Here is a 22,815-nt window from a genome sequence, read left to right as displayed (position 1 = left end):
ACTGGTCAAAAGTTTTGAAACACTTGACTGAAATGTTTCTCATGATCTTAAAAATCTTTTGATCTTAAGGCGTATGCTTAAATGTTTGAAATTAGTTTTGTAGACAAAAATATAATTGTGCCACCATATTAATTTATTTCATTAAAAAACTAAAATTTAATAAAAATAAAAAAAGTTTTTGAAATGGATGACTTGGACCAAATAATAAAGAAAAGCAGCCAATAAGTGCCCAACACAGATGGGAACTCCTTCAATACTGTTTAAAAATCATCCCAGGGTGATACCTCAAGAAGTTGGTTGAGAAAATGTCAAGAGTACATGTCTGCAAATTCTAGACAAAGGGTGACTACTTTGAAGATGATAAAATATAACACAGTTTTGATTTATTTTGGATTTTGTTTAGTCACAATATAATTCCCATAGTTCCATTTATGTTATTCCATAGTTTTGATGACTTTACTATTATTCTAAAATGTGAAGAAAAATAATTATAATAAAGAATAAGTGTTTCAAAACTTTTGACCGGTAGTGTATATCAAGTTTACCTGTGGTGATACAGTCAGTGTAGCTGTCAGCTGAGCGGCAAGGACTCCAGTGCTGTGAGTCAAACATTATATTAAAAAAACAAAAGGTCAGGAATAAAGAACCCCAATGACCTACGCAAAGAACCATTTCAGCACAAAAGGGTTCATCAGGAAGATATGGTTCTAAATAGAACTATTAAGGTCAGTAAAGAACCTTTGAAAAAATATCTTTTTTTAGAGTGTACAGGAACAGACATATCTGTCAAATCAAACAGCCACAGAAAAAACACATGGAGCCCACACACACGGTTTTGCACACAAACAGTCCATCCAGACATGTATGTTTTTTGCAAACACTATCCGATGCTTCAGCATTTTTATCCATTTCATGATTGTTTTCGGTCTCTTTGAAGGGTATGAATAAAAGCGGACACAGAGGACAATGGAAAGTGTCACCGTGACGACGGATGATCTAATGTCACACTGGCGGTGAGTCAGAGTCAGAGACTTCAAACGGCCCCAAGAGCAAAGATTAGCGTGTGTTTGAACCGCACTTGCCTTTGGTTCCTGAGCTTTTACCGTGACTGTTCAGTGTGATTTCTGAAATTGCTGTGCAGCGGAAGATCACAGTACAAACAGTTTGCGGAATTCTGTGAGGATGTTACAGATGATTTACTTCATGACTAGTGTAAAATAAAATGCACACTATTTGAAAAGTGCATTTGACAGACCTGGAATAATGTACGGCATACAAGTGTAAGGCCAGAAATGTACTGGAAACAACTAGGCATTTCTTCAACTTAAAAAAAAAAAAAAAAGGATCAGATTGACCAATTGTTTTTTGTTTTTTTGTTTGTTTGTTTTATGAAGGCCTCATTAAAACTAACTTGGAAACATTTGGTACTTTTAAAATGTCTTTTATGTATACAGGGTGGCCCTAAAAACAACGGTGCCACTATGTTTGATTGCTCATATCTTAAAAATGCATAAAGGTGTTTGCATAATTTTTTGTTAACAACAAAATGACATCACTGTGACGTCATCGTGAGCAACAACTTGGTAAAAAAAAAATAATAATAATTTAGCTACAGTAAGTTTTCAATGGCAGCAAACTTAGGTGCTTCTTTTCGCCATATTGCCGCAATTTTCTTATTTTTTTACTTGTAGCAAGTTGTTGCGTCACAGTGATGTCATTTTGTTGTTTACAAAAAGCCATAGAAGTACGGCAAAAATTGTGCAAACACCTTTATGCATTTTTAAGATACGAGCAATAAATTTTTTGGGCCACCCTGTAGATTAGACTGTTTTAGCCTCATCCCAAACCCAGACTTTCAATATTAAACTATGAAAATAAATTATTAAAATACTAATTATTAAATGTTTAAAACTATGGTCATCTAAACATAGAGTAAAATGGACATGAATAATTTCAATACTGTGAAAAAGGATTTATATACATTTTTCAAACATTACAACAGTCCCGCAGTTGTGGCGTCATTTCCAGCACATCAAACATTTACATTTTATGCATTTGGCAGATGCTTTTATCCAAAGCAACTTACAGTGCACTTATTACAGGGACAATCCCCCCAGAGCAACCTGGAGTTAAGTGTCTTACTCAAGGACACAATGGTGGTGGCTGTGGTGATCAAACCAGCAACCTTCTGATTATCAGTTAAGTGCTTTAGTCCACTATGCCACCACCACATCAAACAACTTTTTCCCTAATAATGTTTTCTCAGAAGTTAGTGTACTTGTTAACCAAGTGGACAAAAGTGTCAGTCAAGAGCATGAAATATGAGACAAAACAAAGTAAAATCAAGGGAAATATCACTTGTGAGCAGAAGGTTTCTTTTGAGCATCATTTCCAATCAAGCTGTAATTTTGCCAAATTACATACACAAAATTAAAACCATTAGTTACTTTTGTGTTAGCTTTGAAATGAGCAAAAGAGCCTTGAAAAGCGTTAAAAATGTCATTTCAAGCACATAATTCTATTAAACACAAAACAGAATTTGAGATGTGCTGGAAATGACACCGTGGAGGGAATTTTCATGTAGTTCTGTTGGACATTGATAGTAGACAAATGAAATAAAATAGTGAGAGTGTGAAAAATGTTTTAACGAGAATTTACTTTCTAGAAGTCCACAGCTCTAAAAGTGCCCGGGAGTTTAAGAGGCCCCAATATATATATAATTATATATATATAATTTGGTCACTACATGATTCTGATACTTCCATTCATGTTATTTCATAGCTTTAATTTGACTATTATTCTAAAATGTTGAAAATGGTCCCCCCAAAAAAATATTTTCACTGTTTTTGCAAGTGGTTCTCAATTCCACTATGAAATAGAATTGTTTGGTGTTTATGTTCTTCAGTCTGGCAGTTGAAGGCCACGGGCTTTGGGTTCAATCAGCAGGGGACACAGAATCACTGACCCAACACTTCTGCCAATTGATTGAGGTCTCAGCGCCGGACGCGGTCCAGTGACCGGTCTGCAGGGGAGGAGAGTGTCACACACACCAGTGTCCCGCATAAAAGCATGTTTTATATAACAGTTTAAAGTCAACCCTGACAACCAGCAGCTGCTTTAACGCGAACAACAGGGGTCAATGGAATTATATAAATTCACCTACAGATCAGAGCAATGAGAACGGCTCGCTCACAGCTCACTCATTCCCGCTCAACTCAAGACTGACCCTCATGACTCGCCCAAAAAAACCATATAAATGCTTTTTACAAGGGCATTTTTCATCCTACAGCCCTGCAGGCTGGAAGAATTAAACAGGCCGATGTGATACTGAAACACAGTGATGTTTCAGGAGCCTTGAGGGGAGAGATCTAGCGTGACAAGGTTACACAAGTTAAAATCGACCTTTTTGACCATCACTTAATCACCAGCTGTCTGTCACACCCTGGAGGACAACACTACAACACTCACTAATCCCCAGAGCAGAGGTGTGCCATGTGAGTGAAATCTTTTATCAAGTTTGTAAGGATGTAATTTTACATCACAGTAACAGTATGTCACAACTGGGGATGGGGATTCCGATTGCTCTTAACGATTCCGATTCTGTAACCATTAACGTCGTTCCGACCAGAACAACACGGATCTATCTGAACCAGAAGCCATGGATAAATAGCAATGTTCGCACGGCACTTAATGTGCGGACCTCCGCTTTCAATTCCGGGAACGTGGAGGAGCACAAACAAGCCAGTTATGCCCGCCGAAAAACTATCAGAACAGAAAACGCCAGTACAGCAACAAGATTGAAGGACAGTTTAACACCACCAACTCTAGAAGCATGTGGCAGGGAATTAACATCATCACAGACTTTAAAGGGAATAAAAACTCCACCATGAACACCCCTGCCTCTCTCCCGGATGAGCTAAATACTTTTTATGCTCGTTTTGAGGGAAATAACACCGCCCTCGTGGAGAGAGCTCTCGCGGCCGAAGCTACAGAGGTTAGTTCACTCTCCATCTCTGTAGCGGATGTAACCCGATCCTTCCGACGGGTGAATATCCGCAAAGCCGTGGGTCCAGACGGCATTCCGGGCCGCGTCATCAGAGCGTGCGCGAACCAGCTGGCTGGTGTTTTTACAGACATTTTCAACCTTTCCCTCTCTTTGTCTGTAGTCCCCACATGCTTTAAAACATCCACCATTGTGCCTGTTCCAAAGCAATCAAAAATAACTTGCTTAAATGACTGGCGTCCTGTTGCTCTGACCCCCATCATCAGCAAATGCTTTGAGAGACTAATCAGAGATTGCATCTGCTCTGTGCTGCCTCTCTCTCTAGACCCGCTGCAGTTTGCTTACCGCAACAACCGCTCCACTGATGATGCCATTGCATCTACACTACACACTGCTCTCTCCCACCTGGAAAAAAGGAACACTTATGTGAGAATGCTGTTTGTAGACTACAGCTCAGCATTCAACACCATAGTGCCCTCCAAGCTTGATGAGAAACTCCGGGCTCTGGGCTTAAACAGCTCGCTGTGCAGCTGGATCCTGGACTTCCTGTCAAGCAGACGCCAGGTGGTTAGAATAGGCAGCAACATCTCCTCATCACTGACCCTCAACACTGGAGCTCCCGCAGGGCTGTGTTCTCAGCCCACTCCTGTATTCCCTGTACACACATGACTGTGTGGCAACACACAGCTCCAATGCCATCATTAAGTTTGCTGATGACACGACGGTGGTAGGTCTGATCACTGACAATGATGAAACAGCCTACAGAGAGGAGGTGCACACTCTGACACACTGGTGTCAGGAGCACAACCTCTCCCCCAACGTCAGTAAGACAAAGGAGCTTGTGGTGGACTTCAGAAGAAAAGACAGAGAACACAATCCCATCACCATCAATGGAGCACCAGTGGAGAGAGTCAGCAGCTTCAAGTTCTTGGGTGTCCACATCACCGAGGAACTCACATGGTCCATCCACACTGAAGTCGTTGTGAAGAAGGCTCATCAGCGCCTCTTCTTCCTGAGAAGGCTGAGGAAGTTTGGAATGAACCGCCACATCCTCACACGGTTCTACACCTGTACTGTAGAGAGCATCCTGACTGGCTGTATCTCCGCCTGGTACGGCAATAGTTCAGCCCACAAATGCAAAGCACTGCAAAGGGTGGTGCGAACTGCCAGACACATCATCGGAGGTAAGCTTCCCTCCCTCCCTCCAGGACATATATACCAGGCGGTGTGTGAAAAAAGTTCGGAGGATCATCAGAGACTCCAGCCACCCGAGCCATGAGCTGCTCTCACTGCTACCATCAGGCAGGCGGTATCGCAGCATCAGGACCCGCACCAACCGACTCCATGATAGCTTCTTCCCCCAAGCAATCAGACTTCTGAACTCTTGATCTCCCACGATCAAAATACATCAGCACTGCACTTTATTAATCTTATATCTCACACCGGACTGTCATAAATTATATTATTATTATATTATATTCTCTCTTAACAACACACTGGCAACTTACTATCAACCGACAGCCTGAATGTCAATACAGCACAATACAACATACTGTACATTCTATATATACATATAGGACTCAAGATGGCGCCGAGTATGGCTGCTGCGTTGCGAGCTCCGACACAACTTAGCAATGGTTTGTTTGTTTTGTTTACAATTCTTATGTTTCTTGTCTTGGATGTTGCCTGCCTTATTGTCTACGACAGACAAACACTTTTGGACATTGGCTCAGCGATCTCACACCGTAAACCGGACTTCACATTCCTCAATGCCGACCCGCTGTTTACAAACACGCAAGCGGAGCCCTTTGTCTGGGCAGCACGGCCGCGGAAACGCAGGAGGAAAAGGGGAAACAGAGCCGGCGTTCTCATCAGAGTAAGACGCCGCGCAAATCGACCCCCGCTACCCACTATTCTACTGGCAAATGTTCAGTCTCTGGATAACAAGCTCTGCGAGCTGAAAGCGCGGATCTCTTTCCAACGAGAGACGAGGGACTGCTGCGTTATCTGCCTTACGGAAACTTGGATGTCTGCGGAGATTCCAGACTCAGCCATTGAACCCGCGGGGTTTTCCATGCTCCGAGCGGACAGAGCGAAAGACCTCTCAGGTAAAACTAGAGGAGGTGGTGTATGTTTTATGATCAACAAATCCTGGTGCGATCAGAGGAACATACATTCTATCAAGTCTTTCTGTTCTCCTGATCTGGAATTTCTTATGCTTCTGTGTCGACCATTCTGGCTACCGAGGGAATTCACAGCGGTCATTATCACTGCTGTGTACATCCCCCCACAAGCCGACACAGACCGGGCACTCAAGGAACTGTATGGGAGTATAAGTGAGCAGGAAACCGCGCACCCTGAGGCCGCGTTCATTGTGACCGGGGACTTTAATAAAGCCAGTTTAAAATCAGTCGCACCAAAATATCACCAGCACATTAGTTTCAACACACGAGGGGACCGGGTTTTGGACCATTGCTACTCTCCGTTCCGGGATGGCTACAAATCCCTCCCCCGCCCACCATTTGGAAAATCGGACCACTCTTCCATTCTGCTTCTGCCCGCTTACAGGCAGAAACTGAAACAGGAAGCACCCACCCTCAGAACGATCCAGTGCTGGTCGGACCAATCAGACTCTACGCTACAAGACTGTTTTGATCGCACGGACTGGGAGATGTTCCGGTCCGCCTCTGATGACGACATCGAGCTTTACGCTGATAGCGTAATGTGCTTCATCAGAACGTGTGTAGAGGAAGTGATTCCGACCAGAACTGTGCGAATCTATCCGAATCAGAAGCCGTGGATCAACAGCGATGTTCGCGCAGCACTTAATGTGCGGACCTCCGCTTTTAATTCCGGGAACGCGGAGGAGCATAAACAAGCCAGTTATGCCCTCCGAAAAACTATCAAAACAGCAAAACGCCAGTACAGGAGTAAGATTGAGGGACAGTTTAACACCACCAACTCTAGAAGCATGTGGCAGGGAATTAACATCATCACGGACTTTAAAGGGAATAAAAACTCCGCCATGAACACCGCTGCCTCTCTCCCAGATGAGCTAAATACTTTTTATGCTCGTTTCGAGGGAAATAACACCGCCCTCGCGGAGAGAGCTCTCACGGCCGAAGCTACAGAGGTTAGTTCACTCTCCGTCTCTGTAGCGGATGTAACCCGATCATTCCGACGGGTGAATATCCGCAAAGCCGCGGGTCCAGACGGCATTCCGGGCCGCGTCATCAGAGCGTGCGCGAACCAGCTGGCTGGTGTTTTTACGGACATTTTCAACCTCTCCCTCTCTTTGTCTGTAGTCCCCACATGCTTTAAAACATCCACCATTGTGCCTGTTCCAAAACAATCGAAAATAACTTGTTTAAATGACTGGCGTCCTGTTGCTCTGACCCCCATCATCAGCAAATGTTTTGAGAGACTAATCAGAGATTACATCTGCTCTGTATTACCACTCAATCTTGACCCGCTGCAGTTTGCTTACCGTAACAACCGCTCCACTGATGATGCCATTGCATCTACAATACACACTGCTCTCTCCCACCTGGAAAAAAAGAACACTTATGTGAGAATGCTGTTTGTAGACTACAGCTCAGCATTCAACACCATAGTGCCCTCCAAGCTAGATGAGAAACTCCGGGCTCTGGGCTTAAACAGCTCGCTGTGCAGCTGGATCCTGGACTTCCTGTCAAGCAGACGCCAGGTGGTTAGAATAGGCAGCAACATCTCCTCATCACTGACCCTCAACACTGGAGCCCCGCAGGGCTGTGTTCTCAGCCCACTACTGTATTCCCTGTACACACATGACTGTGTGGCAACACATAACTCCAATGCCATCATTAAGTTTGCTGATGACACGACGGTGGTAGGTCTGATCACTGACAATGATGAAACAGCCTACAGAGAGGAGGTGCACACTTTGACACACTGGTGTCAGGAGCACAACCTCTCCCTCAACGTCAGTAAGACAAAGGAGCTTGTGGTGGACTTCAGAAGAAAAGACAGAGAACACAGTCCCATCACCATCAATGGGGCACCAGTGGAGAGAGTCAGCAGCTTCAAGTTCCTGGGTGTCCACATCACTGAGGAACTCACATGGTCCGTCCACACTGAAGTCGTTGTGAAGAAGGCTCATCAGCGCCTTTTCTTCCTGAGACGGCTGAGGAAGTTTGGAATGAACCGCCACATCCTCACACGGTTCTACACCTGCACTGTGGAGAGCATCCTGACTGGCTGCATCTCCGCCTGGTACGGCAATAGCACTGCCCACAACCGCAAAGCACTGCAAAGGGTGGTGCGAACTGCCAAACACATCATCGGAGGTGAGCTTCCCTCCCTCCAGGAAATATATACAAGGCGGTGTGTGAAAAAAGCTCGGAGGATCATCAGAGACTCCAGCCACCCGAGCCATGGGCTGTTCTCACTGCTACCATCAGGTAGGCGGTATCGCAGCATCAGGACACGCACCAGCCGACTCCATGATAGCTTCTTCCCCCAAGCAATCAGACTTCTGAACTCTTGATCTCCCACGATCAAAATACATCATCCCTGCACTTTATTACTCTTTTATCTCACACCGGACTGTCATAAATTATATTACTGTCATTATATTATGTCTCTCTTAACAACTGACTATCAACCGACAGCCTGAATGTCAATACAGTACAATACTGTACATTCTATATATATACTTTTTTCATATATATTTTAATTTTTATTGAATAATGTGTATCTATATAGTATCTATATAGTAAAAAACAAAAAAAAAAAAAAAAACAAAAAACAAAAACAGCATATTGTATACTGTGCAATGTATGTTATTATTGTATATTGTTGAGTGTAATTGTGTATAACAGATGTTTAAATTGTGTTGTGTTAATTTGATGTTTTAAGTTGTGTAATTATGTATAACAGATGTTTAAATTGTGCTGTGTTAATTTGATGTTTTAAGTCGAGTTTAATTATGTATAACAGATGTTTAAATTGTGCTGTGTTAATTTGATGTTTTAAGTCGAGTTTAATTATGTATAACAGATGTTTAAATTGTGTTGTGTTAATTTGATGTTTATTGTAGATTGGCGTATGTCTCATCACTGTCACGACTGCTATGTTGATCGGAACTGCACCCAAGAATTTCACACACCATTGCACTTGTGTATATGGCTGTGTGACAATAAAGTGATTTGATTTGATTTTGATTTGATTTACATATATATATATATATATATATATATATATTTTTTTTTTTTTTTTTTTATTGAATAATGTGTATCTATATTGTGTGTATTGTATACTGTACAGTGTATGTTATTTTTTGTATATTGTGTTGTAATTATGTGTATATTAGACTTTAAATTGTGCTGTGTTAATTTGATGTTATTGTAAAGTGGTATATTCTCATCTCTCATCACTGTCACGACTGCTGTGTTGATCGGAACTGCACCCAAGAATTTCACACACCATTGCACTTGTGTATATGGTTGTGTGACAATAAAAGTGATTTGATTTGACCTCTTGTAGTACTTTTGAAGAAGAAATATTTGGACATGAGAAATGTAATCTTTATTGGATTTACTGTCCTCAACATCCGGTTAACAAATGATGAGATCATTTCAAATTTAATAGAACAAATTCTTGCAAATGGTGTGATTACACAGACTGTGCTGTGACGATGCCTTAAGCATGCACATGAGTTTAATGCATTGGCCACGTTTGATGGTTTTCCTTGAGTGTACCATTTATATATTGTCTGTGTGTTTTTTTAACATTCACTGATGTGTTTACATGTATACAACCAAATGAATGTACAATCACCATATTGTTTATATAATTGTGTTGTGTAGTTAAACCATGTCCTTTAATAACTCAATTGTTGTCTCTTTACATGCATGGTAAGAGTGCACACTAGCAAAAGAAGAGGACCACAATAGTCTTTTCCACTTATTTTATTTAATTAAAATACAGTTTGAAGGATTATTTTTCTCACCTCTTGTTGTGCCTAGGATCTATGGCTGCAGCATGGTTCAGTGGGATGTTGAAATAAGAAAGTGCACCAGCTTCCTGTCACCTTATTTATACTTGCACTATGAATTGTGGGTAATGTAGGATCTGTGTAACTATGGGATTTTTACAGGGGGTGATTACTATTATTTGTATCATTGTTTTATGGATGTAAGGTTTATTGAAAACTTAAGAATTACATTGTTTGGAATATTCAGTGATTTTCTGTTTAAGACTGTTTGTCATTTATTGTAAAATGCTTAGAAGTGTATTTATTGTTTGTGAAATTGTTTGTTATCCTTGTTAGAGTCAAATGGTTTAGATCTTCTGATGAAAAGTGCTGTTCTTTCAGTCTTGAATGAGTTCTGAACTGGGACCTCTGTGATGAGGATCAGAGGCTAAGAACTTCAAGTCAATAAAAATCAATAAAACAAGATATGGACTCTGAATACTGCTTCCTGATGCCTTCCTGGACCACATTCTCACAAATACCACCAAGTACAACAAAACCCATAATGTGTATCTTTAACTTCACATCATCATATCAACAATCATCCAGTAATTTACTCTGAAGTCTCACGTGCCATAAGTACACAACACAGTAACAGTTCATGGCAGTGGCATAACTTGGATCTTACAGGCCCTGGTGCAAAGAACATGTTGGGCCCCCTCCTAGGAAGACCTAAGCCATTTTTCCATCACCTGTCGGGCCCGCAGTCATTTTTATGGTTCATTTTGGTCAACCGTCATGACCCTTCTCACCCCGGGCCCTAGGGTGGTTGCACATCCTGCCCTGCCTGTAGTTACGCCCCTGGTTCATGGTAAATTTTTGATTCACAAAAAAAAGAGCCGGCTGATAAGAGTAATTCGTTCAGGAAACGGACTACACTGGTTCCACTGTATGTTTCACGCTGTAGATTCAGGAATCGGGTTACACCAGTCGAACTGTAGATTCAAAAGAACCAACTCATAAGAGCCATTCGTTCGGGAATCAGAAAACATTGGTTGGGCTGTATATATTGCACTGTTGATTCAAATAACCGACTCATATAAGAGTGACTCGTTAGGGAATCGGACAATATTGGTCAAGCTGTATGTTTTGCACTGTTGATTCTAAAGATCTGACTCATAAGAGTGATTTATTCTGGAATCAGACAACATGTTTTGTGCAGTAGGTTCGGGAATCGGGTTACACTGATTGCACTGTGGATTTAAAAGAATCAGCTCATAAGAGTCATCCATTTGGGAATTGGACAACATTGGTCAAACTGTTTGTTTTGCGCTGTTGATTCAAAATAACCAACTCATAAGAGTCCCTCATTCGGGAATCAGGTTACACCGGTCGTGCTGTATATTTTGCACTGTAGATTCAAAAGAACTGGCTAATAAGAGTAATTTGTTCGGGAATCAGACTACACTGGTTGTACTGTATGTTTTGTGCTCTAGATTCAAAAGAATCGACTCATAAGACTCATTCATTCGAAAGTAGGCTTCATGATGTCAATTCAAAATAAACTCTTAAAAATAATCATTGATTCGGGAATTGGACAACATTGGTCACAGTGTATGAACTCGCTGCTAAATGGATTTCCTCATCAATTGGGAATATTCAGTGGAACTGTGTACGAAGCACCGCCCACACAAAGGTCAATGCCAAACCTATTGGTCAACTCTGTGAATTTGCATGTCAAAGAAACCAAACGTGAGCCCCATGCAGAAATTCATGTAGGGCAATCTTCTCCACCGGAAGTCCATCAGGTGAAATTCCTGATCGCACGCATTCACTATGAGCTAATGGACAGCATCCAGTGTGGATGAGAGTAGTAAACGTAGCAAAATGAGTGTAATGTGCTAGTGTGGGTGTTTGTATTTATCTGGGACACGTCCCGCAATGTATTTTCGTATTTCTTCATGTTTCTTAGTTGCTCTCACATGGAAATTACGTAATGGAGTCCTGCCCACTGATATCTGTGCAAATATAACTGTATGCAAAATCTCCACCGGCTGACACGTTTCTACATTCACACTTAATATACCATCATACCACCCATCCCATCCTAGATGATTCAAACCCAAGCTTGATATTTGAGAAGGATTGCTAACACAGTGGCTAATAACAAGGTAAGAGCATGAGGTATCAAGAGAAATAGAGAGAGGCAGAGACAAAGAGAGAAAGAGGAAGGCAGGCGCTGGGTTATTTTTAATCTCCAAAATGACAGAGAGGGCGACAGGCAACCCATCATCAGCCCAGTCACCGCCCACTCACTCTCATCGCACTGCTCGAGGGTGCCAGGTGGCAACTGCGCTCTCGTTTCATCGCTCTTGCGCTCTCAGACTTGCTCATTTATCTCTGTTTTACATTCGCTTTATCATTTCTCTGATTTCTGCTCTATTGCTACTGTGCATAAGAAATGACTTCCGATGTCTGTCCATTTGTTTCGACCTCTGACCCCTGCACTTGAAGAGCTCTTGACCCCTGACCTTTGGCGTTTCTTCATTGAGAAATATCTAACACTGTGTCAACACCTGATGCATGTAACGTGTAAAAACTAAATAGTTTCCATTAGAATCAATGATGCCATCTACATAGCTTATGTGCCGTTTCTGACGCACACCTCAAATAAATGTATTTCATTTAAAATATTTTAGAATAGCTTAATATTTAACATATTAATATGTATAATTATCTGTAAGTGTTACAAATGAGTGTTATAGTTTTTGCTTTAAATCTTATTTGTTATGTATTTATGATTGTTACATCAAAGCCAGCTCATGTTTCTAGCCTTTTAATCTTTTTAACCAAAAATAAATACACAAATATTTTTAAGCATATTTATGTTTGAACACTCATAAAGAACTAATCACTGGAAAAACAGAATTCCTTTATGAGACTACAGTTACTCAAACTAAATAAATAAATAAAGCAAAACTGAACAGAATATCATGTCAGCCCGAAATGTCTGTGTGCTGCTAACACAAAACTTAATGAAAAGTGTGCAATTCCAGAACTGGAGATTTACAGAGACCACAAACTATATCTGTGGCCTTCACAAACTCATGAGACTAGAAGCTGCAGATCTATATTCATAAAGAACACAATATCACCTCAGCAACAGTTTTGACTCATTTTATCAATCAATCTGTAAAACTCAGTGTATTGAGGTCTATTCATCCTTTCATTGCTCAGATCCACAGAAATGCTTTACGCTCTCACTCAAATGTGAGGTTCTGTGATGTTCTGTGATGTTACAGCTCAGATTGGTGGACAGATCTGACTCTCAGAGCTGAAAGAGTATCTGCACTGGATGCAGTTGTATAAGCAAATATCATCAGTATGTGGGTTTTGTTTGTTTTGTTGTTGCTTATTGTTTGTTTTTTGTTTTGTTTGTAGAAGTAGGAGTACAGCAGTGCCTCTGGGAGACAATGCACACTTGCACTTTCTCATATGTTTGTTTTTGCAGGATATTTCACCCCTGGGTTAAAAATGTTTTAGCATTTTTTAAAAAAGTTTTAAAAGGTGTTGTTCGGCACAGTACAAAGTGAAGTAACTAAAATCCCCTTTTTAAAATTAAAGTCACTGTGATGCATTGCCTCGAGTGGTTTATTGCTTTTATAGAGGTGACAGCAGTTTGACAAAAGAAAATAAAGCAGGAGACAGATGGGCAGATAAACAGTTAGATATATAGACTGGCAAATAGACCTAAATGTAGAGAGACAGACAGACAGACAGACAGACAGACAGACAGACAGATAGATAAAGAAGAGAAGACAGATAGTTAGAAATATAAACAGACAGACATATAGACCTCATTACAGACAGACAGATAGTTAGATACTGTATATAGACAGACAGAAAATGGACCTCGTTACAGACAGGCTGACAGACAGACAGACAGACAGACAGACAGATAGATAGATAGATAGATAGATAGATAGATAGATAGATAGATAGATAGATAGGCAGACAGACAGACAGACAGACAGACAGATAGATAGATAGATAGATAGATAGATAGATAGATAGATTGATAGATAGATAGGCAGACAGACAGACAGACAGACAGATAGATAGATAGATAGATAGATAGATAGATAGATAGATAGATAGATAGATAGGCAGACAGACAGACAGACAGACAGATAGATAGATAGATAGATAGATAGATAGATAGATAGATAGATAGATAGATAGATAGATAGGCAGACAGACAGACAGACAGACAGACAGATAGATAGATAGATAGATAGATAGATAGATAGATAGATAGATAGATAGATAGGCAGACAGACAGACAGACAGACAGACAGACAGACAGACAGATAGATAGATAGATAGATAGATAGATAGATAGATAGATAGATAGATAGATAGATAGGCAGACAGACAGACAGACAGACAGACAGACAGATAGATAGATAGATAGATAGATAGATAGATAGATAGATAGATAGATAGATAGATAGATAGAGACACACTTAGATGGACAGCTAGATATACAGACAGACAGACAGACAGACAGTTACAGAGACAGAAAGACAGACAGAGACAGATACACTAATAAAAACAGACAGACAGAAAGACAGACAAACAGATACACTTAAATACAGACAGTTAGAGAGACAGACAGATACACTTAGAAGGACAGACAGACAGACAGATAGACAGACAGACAGACAGTTGAATAAATAGACAGTTGGATATATAGACAGACAGACAAAATTCCTTGTACGTGTAAGCATACTTGGCGATAAAGCTCATTCAGATTCTGATTCTGATTACAGACAGATAGACAGACAGACAGTTGAATAAATAGACAGACAGACAGACAGACAGACAGTTGGATATACTGACAGACAAACAGACCTTATCTCAGACAGATAGACAGTTAGATATTTAGACAGACAGAGAGACAGACAGATAGACCTCATTACAGACAGACAGACAATTAGACATACAGACAGACAGACAGACCTCATTACAGACAGACAGACAGTTAGACAGTTAGATATTTAGACAGGACCTCATTACATACAGGCAGACAGAAAGATAGTTAGAAACATAGACAGACAGACAAATATACCTAATTACAGATAGACAGACAGACAGATAGTTGAATAAATAGACAGACAGACAGACAGACAGTTGGATATATAGACAGCCATAAAGACAGAAAAATAGACCTCATTACAGACAGACAGAAAGACAGACAGACAGATAGTTGACTAAATAGACAGACAGACAGACAGACAGACAGACACTATTTGAGTGAGTTTATCTCTGACTTGTGTTCTGGTTTGGTTTTCCTCAACCCACAAATTGTTTTCTGCATTGTAATGATAGAAGAGGAAGTTGATTCTGTAGCACCAGAATGGGGGTTTTCTTCAGTCTGATTGTTTTAACTGCTCAACAACAACAACAACATTAACATCTGAACCTGCTACTGTATCTATGTTCAACAGTAGCAGCACAATAATCGAACTGAAAGTCACACTCCAGCACACTTGATTGGAAACATTCCTCACACTGATCTATGTGCTTTCATCACAACACAGCCAGAAAAACTGATGTTTATATCCATGGTGCTTCACACTGGCATTATGGGACAGAAACCACACAAAACATACATTCACATGTTTAACATAAAGGGCTCAAATCACTTATATAATCAATCAGTCTTACATAACCCCCCTTATTGGACTGTTACAAAAAAATAAAAAAATAAAAAAAATGTAAATAATCACCATGAACAAAAGTGAAAATGATAATAAGTACTTTGTTTCATAATAAATGTAATATTTTCTAGGATATTCATTAGCTACAGGAACATACGTTTACAACATTTAAAAAAATATTAAATATTAGATCAAATTGCTACAAAATCAAACTTTAGACATTGCATGCAAAGATCTCATGGAAGAGGAAAATTTTGCAGTTCGTAGTGTCAAACACGTGTTTAAGAAAGTACTGTGGTAGTTTTTGATGCTATTTAGTGTTTTGGGAGAAAATAAAATTTAAAGAAGCCTTTTGCTATGTGCATATCACCCCCTAATGGGCAGGGAGGAGAATTTATGAAAAAACAATGACTTTTTTTCACCCACACTTATCATATCGTGTCTGAACTCATGGATTAAACCACTGGAGTCATACGGATTACTTTTATGCTCCCTTTATGTGGATTTTGGAGCTTCAAAATGTTGGCACCCATTCACTTGTATTGTATGGACCTACAGAGCTGAAATATTATTTTATAAATCTTCATTTGTGTTCTGCTGAAGAAATAAAGTCATACACATCTGGGATGTCATGATGGTGAGTAAATGATGAGAGACTTTACATTTTTGTGTGAACTATTCCTTTAAATTGTATTTTTACATGTGAGACGATTACATTTCATACACAATCTGCAGGTTTGCCGGGTATTATGAGTCATCTTTCCTACTTCTCGTATCACTCAAATCAGTCTTTTATGTACATTTGCTGTATTTATTTGTTTGGCAAGTAGTCTTGTAATAAATGAGATTATGAGCAGTTATCGGTCATTTTTACAAAATAAACATCAACAGAACTCTGACGCCAGAGGTGGGTAGTAACGTGCTACATTTATTCCGTTACATTTACTTGAGTAACTTTTTTGAAAAAAAAAAAAATTACTTTTAGAGTAGGTTTAAAAGTGGGCACTTTTTACTCTCACTCAAGTAAATTTCTAATGAAATGTTTGTACTTTTACTTCATTACAATGGGCGGCGTTCCTGTCGTTAAATTTCTGGGTTTAATTTTAATTAATGCGTAATTTATTGAGAGATTATTGAATGGGACTTTTGCGACAGCAGAAGTTCACACAGCTGTGCGCTGTCACAAACTGTCACTCAAGACGAGTCCATCACTGCTGCAGCATCATGCTCTTCTAACTAAGTGAAACACTTTCTTTGCTCAGCACAATGAAAAAAGAATAGTTTTGTCATGCAATGCCTCTATTTAACACCAAGAGAAGCGGATATTTCAAGATTAAAATTGCAGCTCCAACTTAAGGCAGCACGCTGATGTAAGTTGTGGCTCTAATGATAATGCGGGCTTTTCTGTGACATGGTGATAGTCATTTTCAGGGTGATTCTCTAAATATAGGCTCTTGTGACATCCGCTTTTAAGTGTACATTTTTAAATCTGCAGCAATATATCAGTGCGCTTTGTCCCGCGTGTCATGAGCAGTATTTACACATTTACCTCACGCCCTCGCAGAAGTACTGTAAACTATCGCAGCTACTTCAGGCTGATTATCAGTATAAATCCATGTAAATATCCACGTTAAGTGTAAATGTCTTTTGCTCTGCCGATCACGTTATTGACAACTAGAGGTCAAACAGACAGCATTTCTGTGCGTGGTGCCCTACGCAGGCTGCGTACTCTGCGTTTAGGGAGCAGCAGTACTGTGTACATAACTAATGATCTAAATTCTTTCGACACTGAAAACTGTAACTACACTTAACAAAGAACTAAAAGCTATGAAACAGTGAAAGTAGTCATTAAGAAAACATAATCTTGCTTTGGTTTATATTTCAGCATTATATATAATGTCCCTGTGGGACATTGTTCACATTTTCACCGTAATAATTACTAGAAAGTTTTCCAAACCTCTCTCCTTATTGACATATTCATCCAGATCTGACAAGAGCCCTTAAAGGGATAGTTCAACCAAAAATGAAAATTCTCTTATCATTCACTCACCCTCATGCCAGATGTGTATGACTTTCTTTCTTCTGCAGAACACAATTTAAGATTTTTAGAAGAATCTCTTTTGGTCCATACAATGCAAGTGAATGTGTGCCAACATTTTAAAGCTCCAAAAATCACATAAGTCAGCATAAAAGTAAATCCATAAGACTCCAGTGGTTAAATCCATATCTTCAGAAGCGATATGATAGGTGTGGATGAGAAACAGATCACGTTCACATTCTTCTTCTTGTGTTTTTGGTGATTCACAGCAAAAAATGCACAAATATTGATTTGTTTCTCACCCATACCTATCATATCACTTCTGAAGATATGGATTTAACCACTGGAGTCATATGGATTACTTTTATGGTGCCTGCATTTGCTTTTTGGAGCATAAAAATGTTGGCACCCATTCATTTGCATTGTACTGACCTACAGAACTGAAATATTCTTCTAAAAATCTTATTTTGTGTTCTGCAGAAGAAAGAAAGTCATACACATCTGGGATGGCATGAGGGTGAATAAATGATGAGAGAATGTTTGGGTGAACTACCCCTTTAAAGTGGTAGCTCAGCCATAATTTAATATTTCATCATCATTTCCCTACCCTCATGTTGTTCCAAACCCATGTGACCTTCTGTATTCTGTTGAACCCAAAATATGTTAGACAGAATGTTAGGGACTGACAGTCTCAGTCACCATTCACTTTCAAAATATGGAGGGAAAAATAACACATTCACTGAAAGTAAATAGTGACTCAGGCAAACATTCTGTCTAATATCTCCTTATTGTGTTGCATTGAAGAAAGAAAGTCATACGGGTTTGGAACACCATGATGGTGAATGATGACAGAATTTCAATTAATAATAATAATAATAATAATTTTGTAATACATGTTAAATGTGTATTATGTAATGGAATATATGGGAGTTAACGTCCATTATGTCATTTGTGAAAGTAACGAGTTACTCACTACTTGAGTACACTTTTAATTGGATACTTTCTTACTCTTACTCAAGTAATTATTTATGTTAGCACTTTTACGTCTACTTGAGTATATATATATATATATATATATTTTAAGTAATTGTATTTTTACTTGAGTATAGTTTTTGGCTACTCTACCCACCTCTGTCCGACACAAACTGGAGGTGGAATTCAGCTGTTTCTGGAGACTCTGTGGTCTCTTTTCTTCTTACTTAATAACATAATTTCAACGCAAACCAATATTTCATGTCCATTTATATGTATTTATTTGGTAGGTATCCATGTATCCATCTATCCTACATCCTTTCCATATTGAGTAGAGGATTGCCCTCTACAATTCTTTCTTCCAAGAAATCATAAAAAAAGTTTCCAAATTGACCACAACATGTCGAGTTTGTTGTCTAAAAGAGGACCCAAAGTCATCCCTTTTATCCACTGAAAAATGGATTGCAATATTTCTGAAAATAAAACAGCTAAAAGTTATTTTGTACCTGACTTTTGAATCTGTTAATCACCGTGGGCAGAAGTCCATCCTCTTGTCCTGGCTCAGCCGTTCTGATGATAAAATCCACATCATGGCCGAACTCTTTTGCCCTGTAGACAAATTTATAATCAGCACTAGGATATTATACATTACATGCATATTCACAGTCGCCTGTGTTTTACAAAATAATACGCTCCATTCTGTCTCAAGGAGGACATGGCACAGATCATATGATGAGATACACAATACTCTTGTGAGTAACAGTATGGGGACATACGACTCATTTAATGGCTTTGCCTTTTTCTATTTCTCTAATAAGCCATTCACCCTGTATCATTAAACTCCACAGTGCTCGTCGTTGCTGGAGCTGTCAGGCCTTTTTATGAGTTTCACTGCTGAGAAGGGAGATTATGAAAATGAGTCACTGAAACACAGACAGCCCGTAGGTGCCACGTTCAGGCAGGTGCATGCTGGGAAGAGGGAGATATTACAACATATATAGGGGAGAGCAGGGCAAGTTGTCACACTATTTACTCTTTTGAACACTTCAAGGTAGTTTCTGCATAGACACAAACTGTACATCTTTGGCTTCAAAAAAGTTTCTGAATATTTCAAAGATTCATTTCACAATCTAGTTGGGTGTGTTGTCACACTTTTTGGGGTAAGTTGACACAATAAAAACCTGCTGTTGCTTAACACTGATTTGAGAAGAATAGAATACCTTTGTTTGAAATATGAAATATTAGCTGAAGTTAGCCATCTTACACAACATATTTGTATTTATTTAATGGCTTTTTAGCAATAATTTAAACAGTTCAACAATTATAAAACACAAAACAATTAATGAAACAGGTAAAAAAATAAATAAATGTGGAAACTTGAATGAAGATCAGAGCTGCCTAAAAACAAACAAACAAACTAATGATTTAATTAATTTGCAAAGAAACCCTTCGAACATCCCTATGCTAGAACTATGAGTTTGATTAAGCTTAAAAAAATAGAAATAAATATCTAAATAAATATATTTAGAAATAAATAAATGTGGAAATAAATAAACATATGTAGAAATAATTAAATAGAAATAAATATGGATCTAAATATATGTATAAATAAATGTGGAAATGAATAAATATGGAAATAAATAATTGTATACATAAATGTGGAAATAAATAATACATAAATAATTCCATAAAATTTGCAAGTATAAATAAAAGTATAAAATACTCTTTTGAAAATTAGAAAATATATATTTTTTCTGTGTAAACATTTATTTTATATATATATATATATATATATATATATATATATATATATATATATATATATATATATATATATATATATATATTTGAAAATGTATTTATATATTTTTTTATTTAGACAAATTTGGTCTTCCATAACTAGCCTCAGCCTGACATTTGTCAAAAATACTCTTGTCCTAAGAACACAGTTAAACCATTTACCTTCATTATAAAGTTGACTCTTGTCTTAATGTATCCCTGTGTGGTTTTATGGTGTTAATTTCTTTACATAACAGCCATAACAAAACATGATGATATAGGAATGATAGTTCGGAAGATAGAATTTCCAAAAATTATTCTAATAATTAGACAGTAAGACAACTAGATATTTGAAACAAACATACAAAACCACTGCGAGAGAAAACAAGCATTTATACAATTAGACTTTTGACTCAAAACCTGTAAGGTATAGCCCCAGTCTTACCATTGTATAAGGATACATATGATAAAATCCTTGCTTGCTGTATATATTGGCTTGCTGAAGAGTTAAATGCATCAGGTGGCATATTCATGTAAAGGACCATGTGCAAAAGCTGTCCTTTGTAAATGTTCTTAAGCCAACACAAATGAGTCTGAGTAGCAGAAAAGTGTATGAATATGAATTCCTCTCTTTTAACAGCAGACTGTACAAGTGAGAATCTCAAGCGTAGGCACGGTGAACAGATAAGAGCCTCTCAGAAGTCAGAACTTGCACTTTTCTTGCCTTTTGCTCGCAGATGCAAGATTAGAGAAGTGCTGAATAAACATAACTTAATATAATGGAACATCAGTCCGCTATTAAACTGCACTTTTCATCAAAACGTAAAGGACAAGCTATATTCGTCTTTTTAAGAATTCATGTGGCTTGTGAATTATGTAGTGGTGGCATTGTTTAGGAATTAAGTATTTACAGCCGGATGCAGAATTTTGTAATTAGGTTACAGAAGAGCACATCACTGAACTCTTGGTTTATCCCAGACTGTCTAAAAATGAGAAATTCACAACAGAGTAACTTATAAATGTAGCTTATACTTCAGTATTTTTGTTATTCAGGAGCTCAGGTTTTCAGGACAGTTTTCTCATGCACATATTATATAATATATTAATATTTAATATGTTTTATAAATGTTTATATAAATGTAAGTAGTTTATACAATTTTTAAAATATTTGAATATTTGGTAAAAGTTAAGTCGGTTAAAGTTTGATACACATTTTTGTCATTTTGCACATTATTATCAACTAAAACGTTAGTTTTGTCAACTAAAATTTGTATGCCATTTTAGTCAAAGTAAAATGGACTAATATTAATAAACATGACATCATTTAAAGGACATTTTTGTCAAAAGTTAAAAATTATGACAAAAACGGAGAGTCACGTTAAGCTATGTGAGGGCTGATCGCTTAAAGGCGAGCTCTGCTTAAACTTTGCTACAATTATCCTTTTAAGCAATATTTACTGGTGAGTACCATTATAGTTTTGTTGGTTAAACTGTGCTGGGAGTGAGCAACAAGATAGTTTGCTCACGTTGTGGGTTCGATGTTCTTGTTAACTGGGGCCTATTTTATTTTAAAAAATTTTATTTTATTTTATTGAACATATTTATGTACAGTTTAATGGTACGGTTTATGTTAATAAAAAGAAGGTAAAAAAAAACAAATACAAAAAATAATAATAATATATATTCATATACAGTATATGTAAAAATCACCAGACTTGAGCAATCTGGTAGCAATAGTGCCGCGGAAAGTCTCGTGAGCATGCATGGACCATCAGATTTCCGAGCGATGAACACCAGTTGGGACTGTTATGCGCAATGTTGAAGCACTTTTTTCTGTTCTATGGGTTATTAAGGATGTTATGGTTACATCAGTGTTGGATAGTGGTCTATATAATTTAGCCATGGGTACACAATTTTTCTCTGCATGTCAATATGTCACACTTTAATGTAGGTAAAATGTTTCTTTCCAAGTGGAATCTTAATGTGTATGTGTGTCTGTACGTATGTGTATAACTATTTTTTATTTTTTATTATTATCTATGTCTTGCTGCTGTTTTTGTATTGTTTTTGTATTGTTGTACACTGGAAGCTCCTGTCACCAAGACAAATTCCTTGTATGTGTAAGTATACTTGGCAATAAAGCTCATTCTGATTCTGATTCTGATTCTGATTCTGATATCATCACAAACACTGATTGTAATTTAAAGTGATTCTGTCACCACACATTTTTCTTGCCATTTTTTCATTCACTAAAATGGCATCTGAATGCAGATACACAACAGTCTGTTTCTATTGAATTTCTTTACTCACTGAAAGCTGCAGATGGACATATACGTTCTTCGGCAAG

The 22,815-nt window shown here is 38.3% G+C and overlaps 1 protein-coding gene across 1 annotated transcript in view; it reads right to left on the bottom strand.

Moving 5' to 3' along the window:
- Window positions 1-22,815, bottom strand: part of LOC127414375 (DNA nucleotidylexotransferase-like) — a 161,334-nt gene that overhangs the window by 84,508 nt on the left and 54,011 nt on the right. The window contains exon 8 of the mRNA XM_051652369.1: window positions 19,196-19,298. Within this exon, the coding sequence (XP_051508329.1) occupies window positions 19,196-19,298 (103 nt within the window). The remainder of the gene's footprint in view (window positions 1-19,195; window positions 19,299-22,815) is intronic.

This window comes from Myxocyprinus asiaticus, chromosome 23 (assembly GCF_019703515.2).
Source record: "Myxocyprinus asiaticus isolate MX2 ecotype Aquarium Trade chromosome 23, UBuf_Myxa_2, whole genome shotgun sequence".
Taxonomy (NCBI): domain Eukaryota; kingdom Metazoa; phylum Chordata; class Actinopteri; order Cypriniformes; family Catostomidae; genus Myxocyprinus; species Myxocyprinus asiaticus.
The sequence above is the reverse complement of the archived record's forward strand: the minus strand, read 5'-3'. Positions and strand labels throughout refer to the sequence as shown.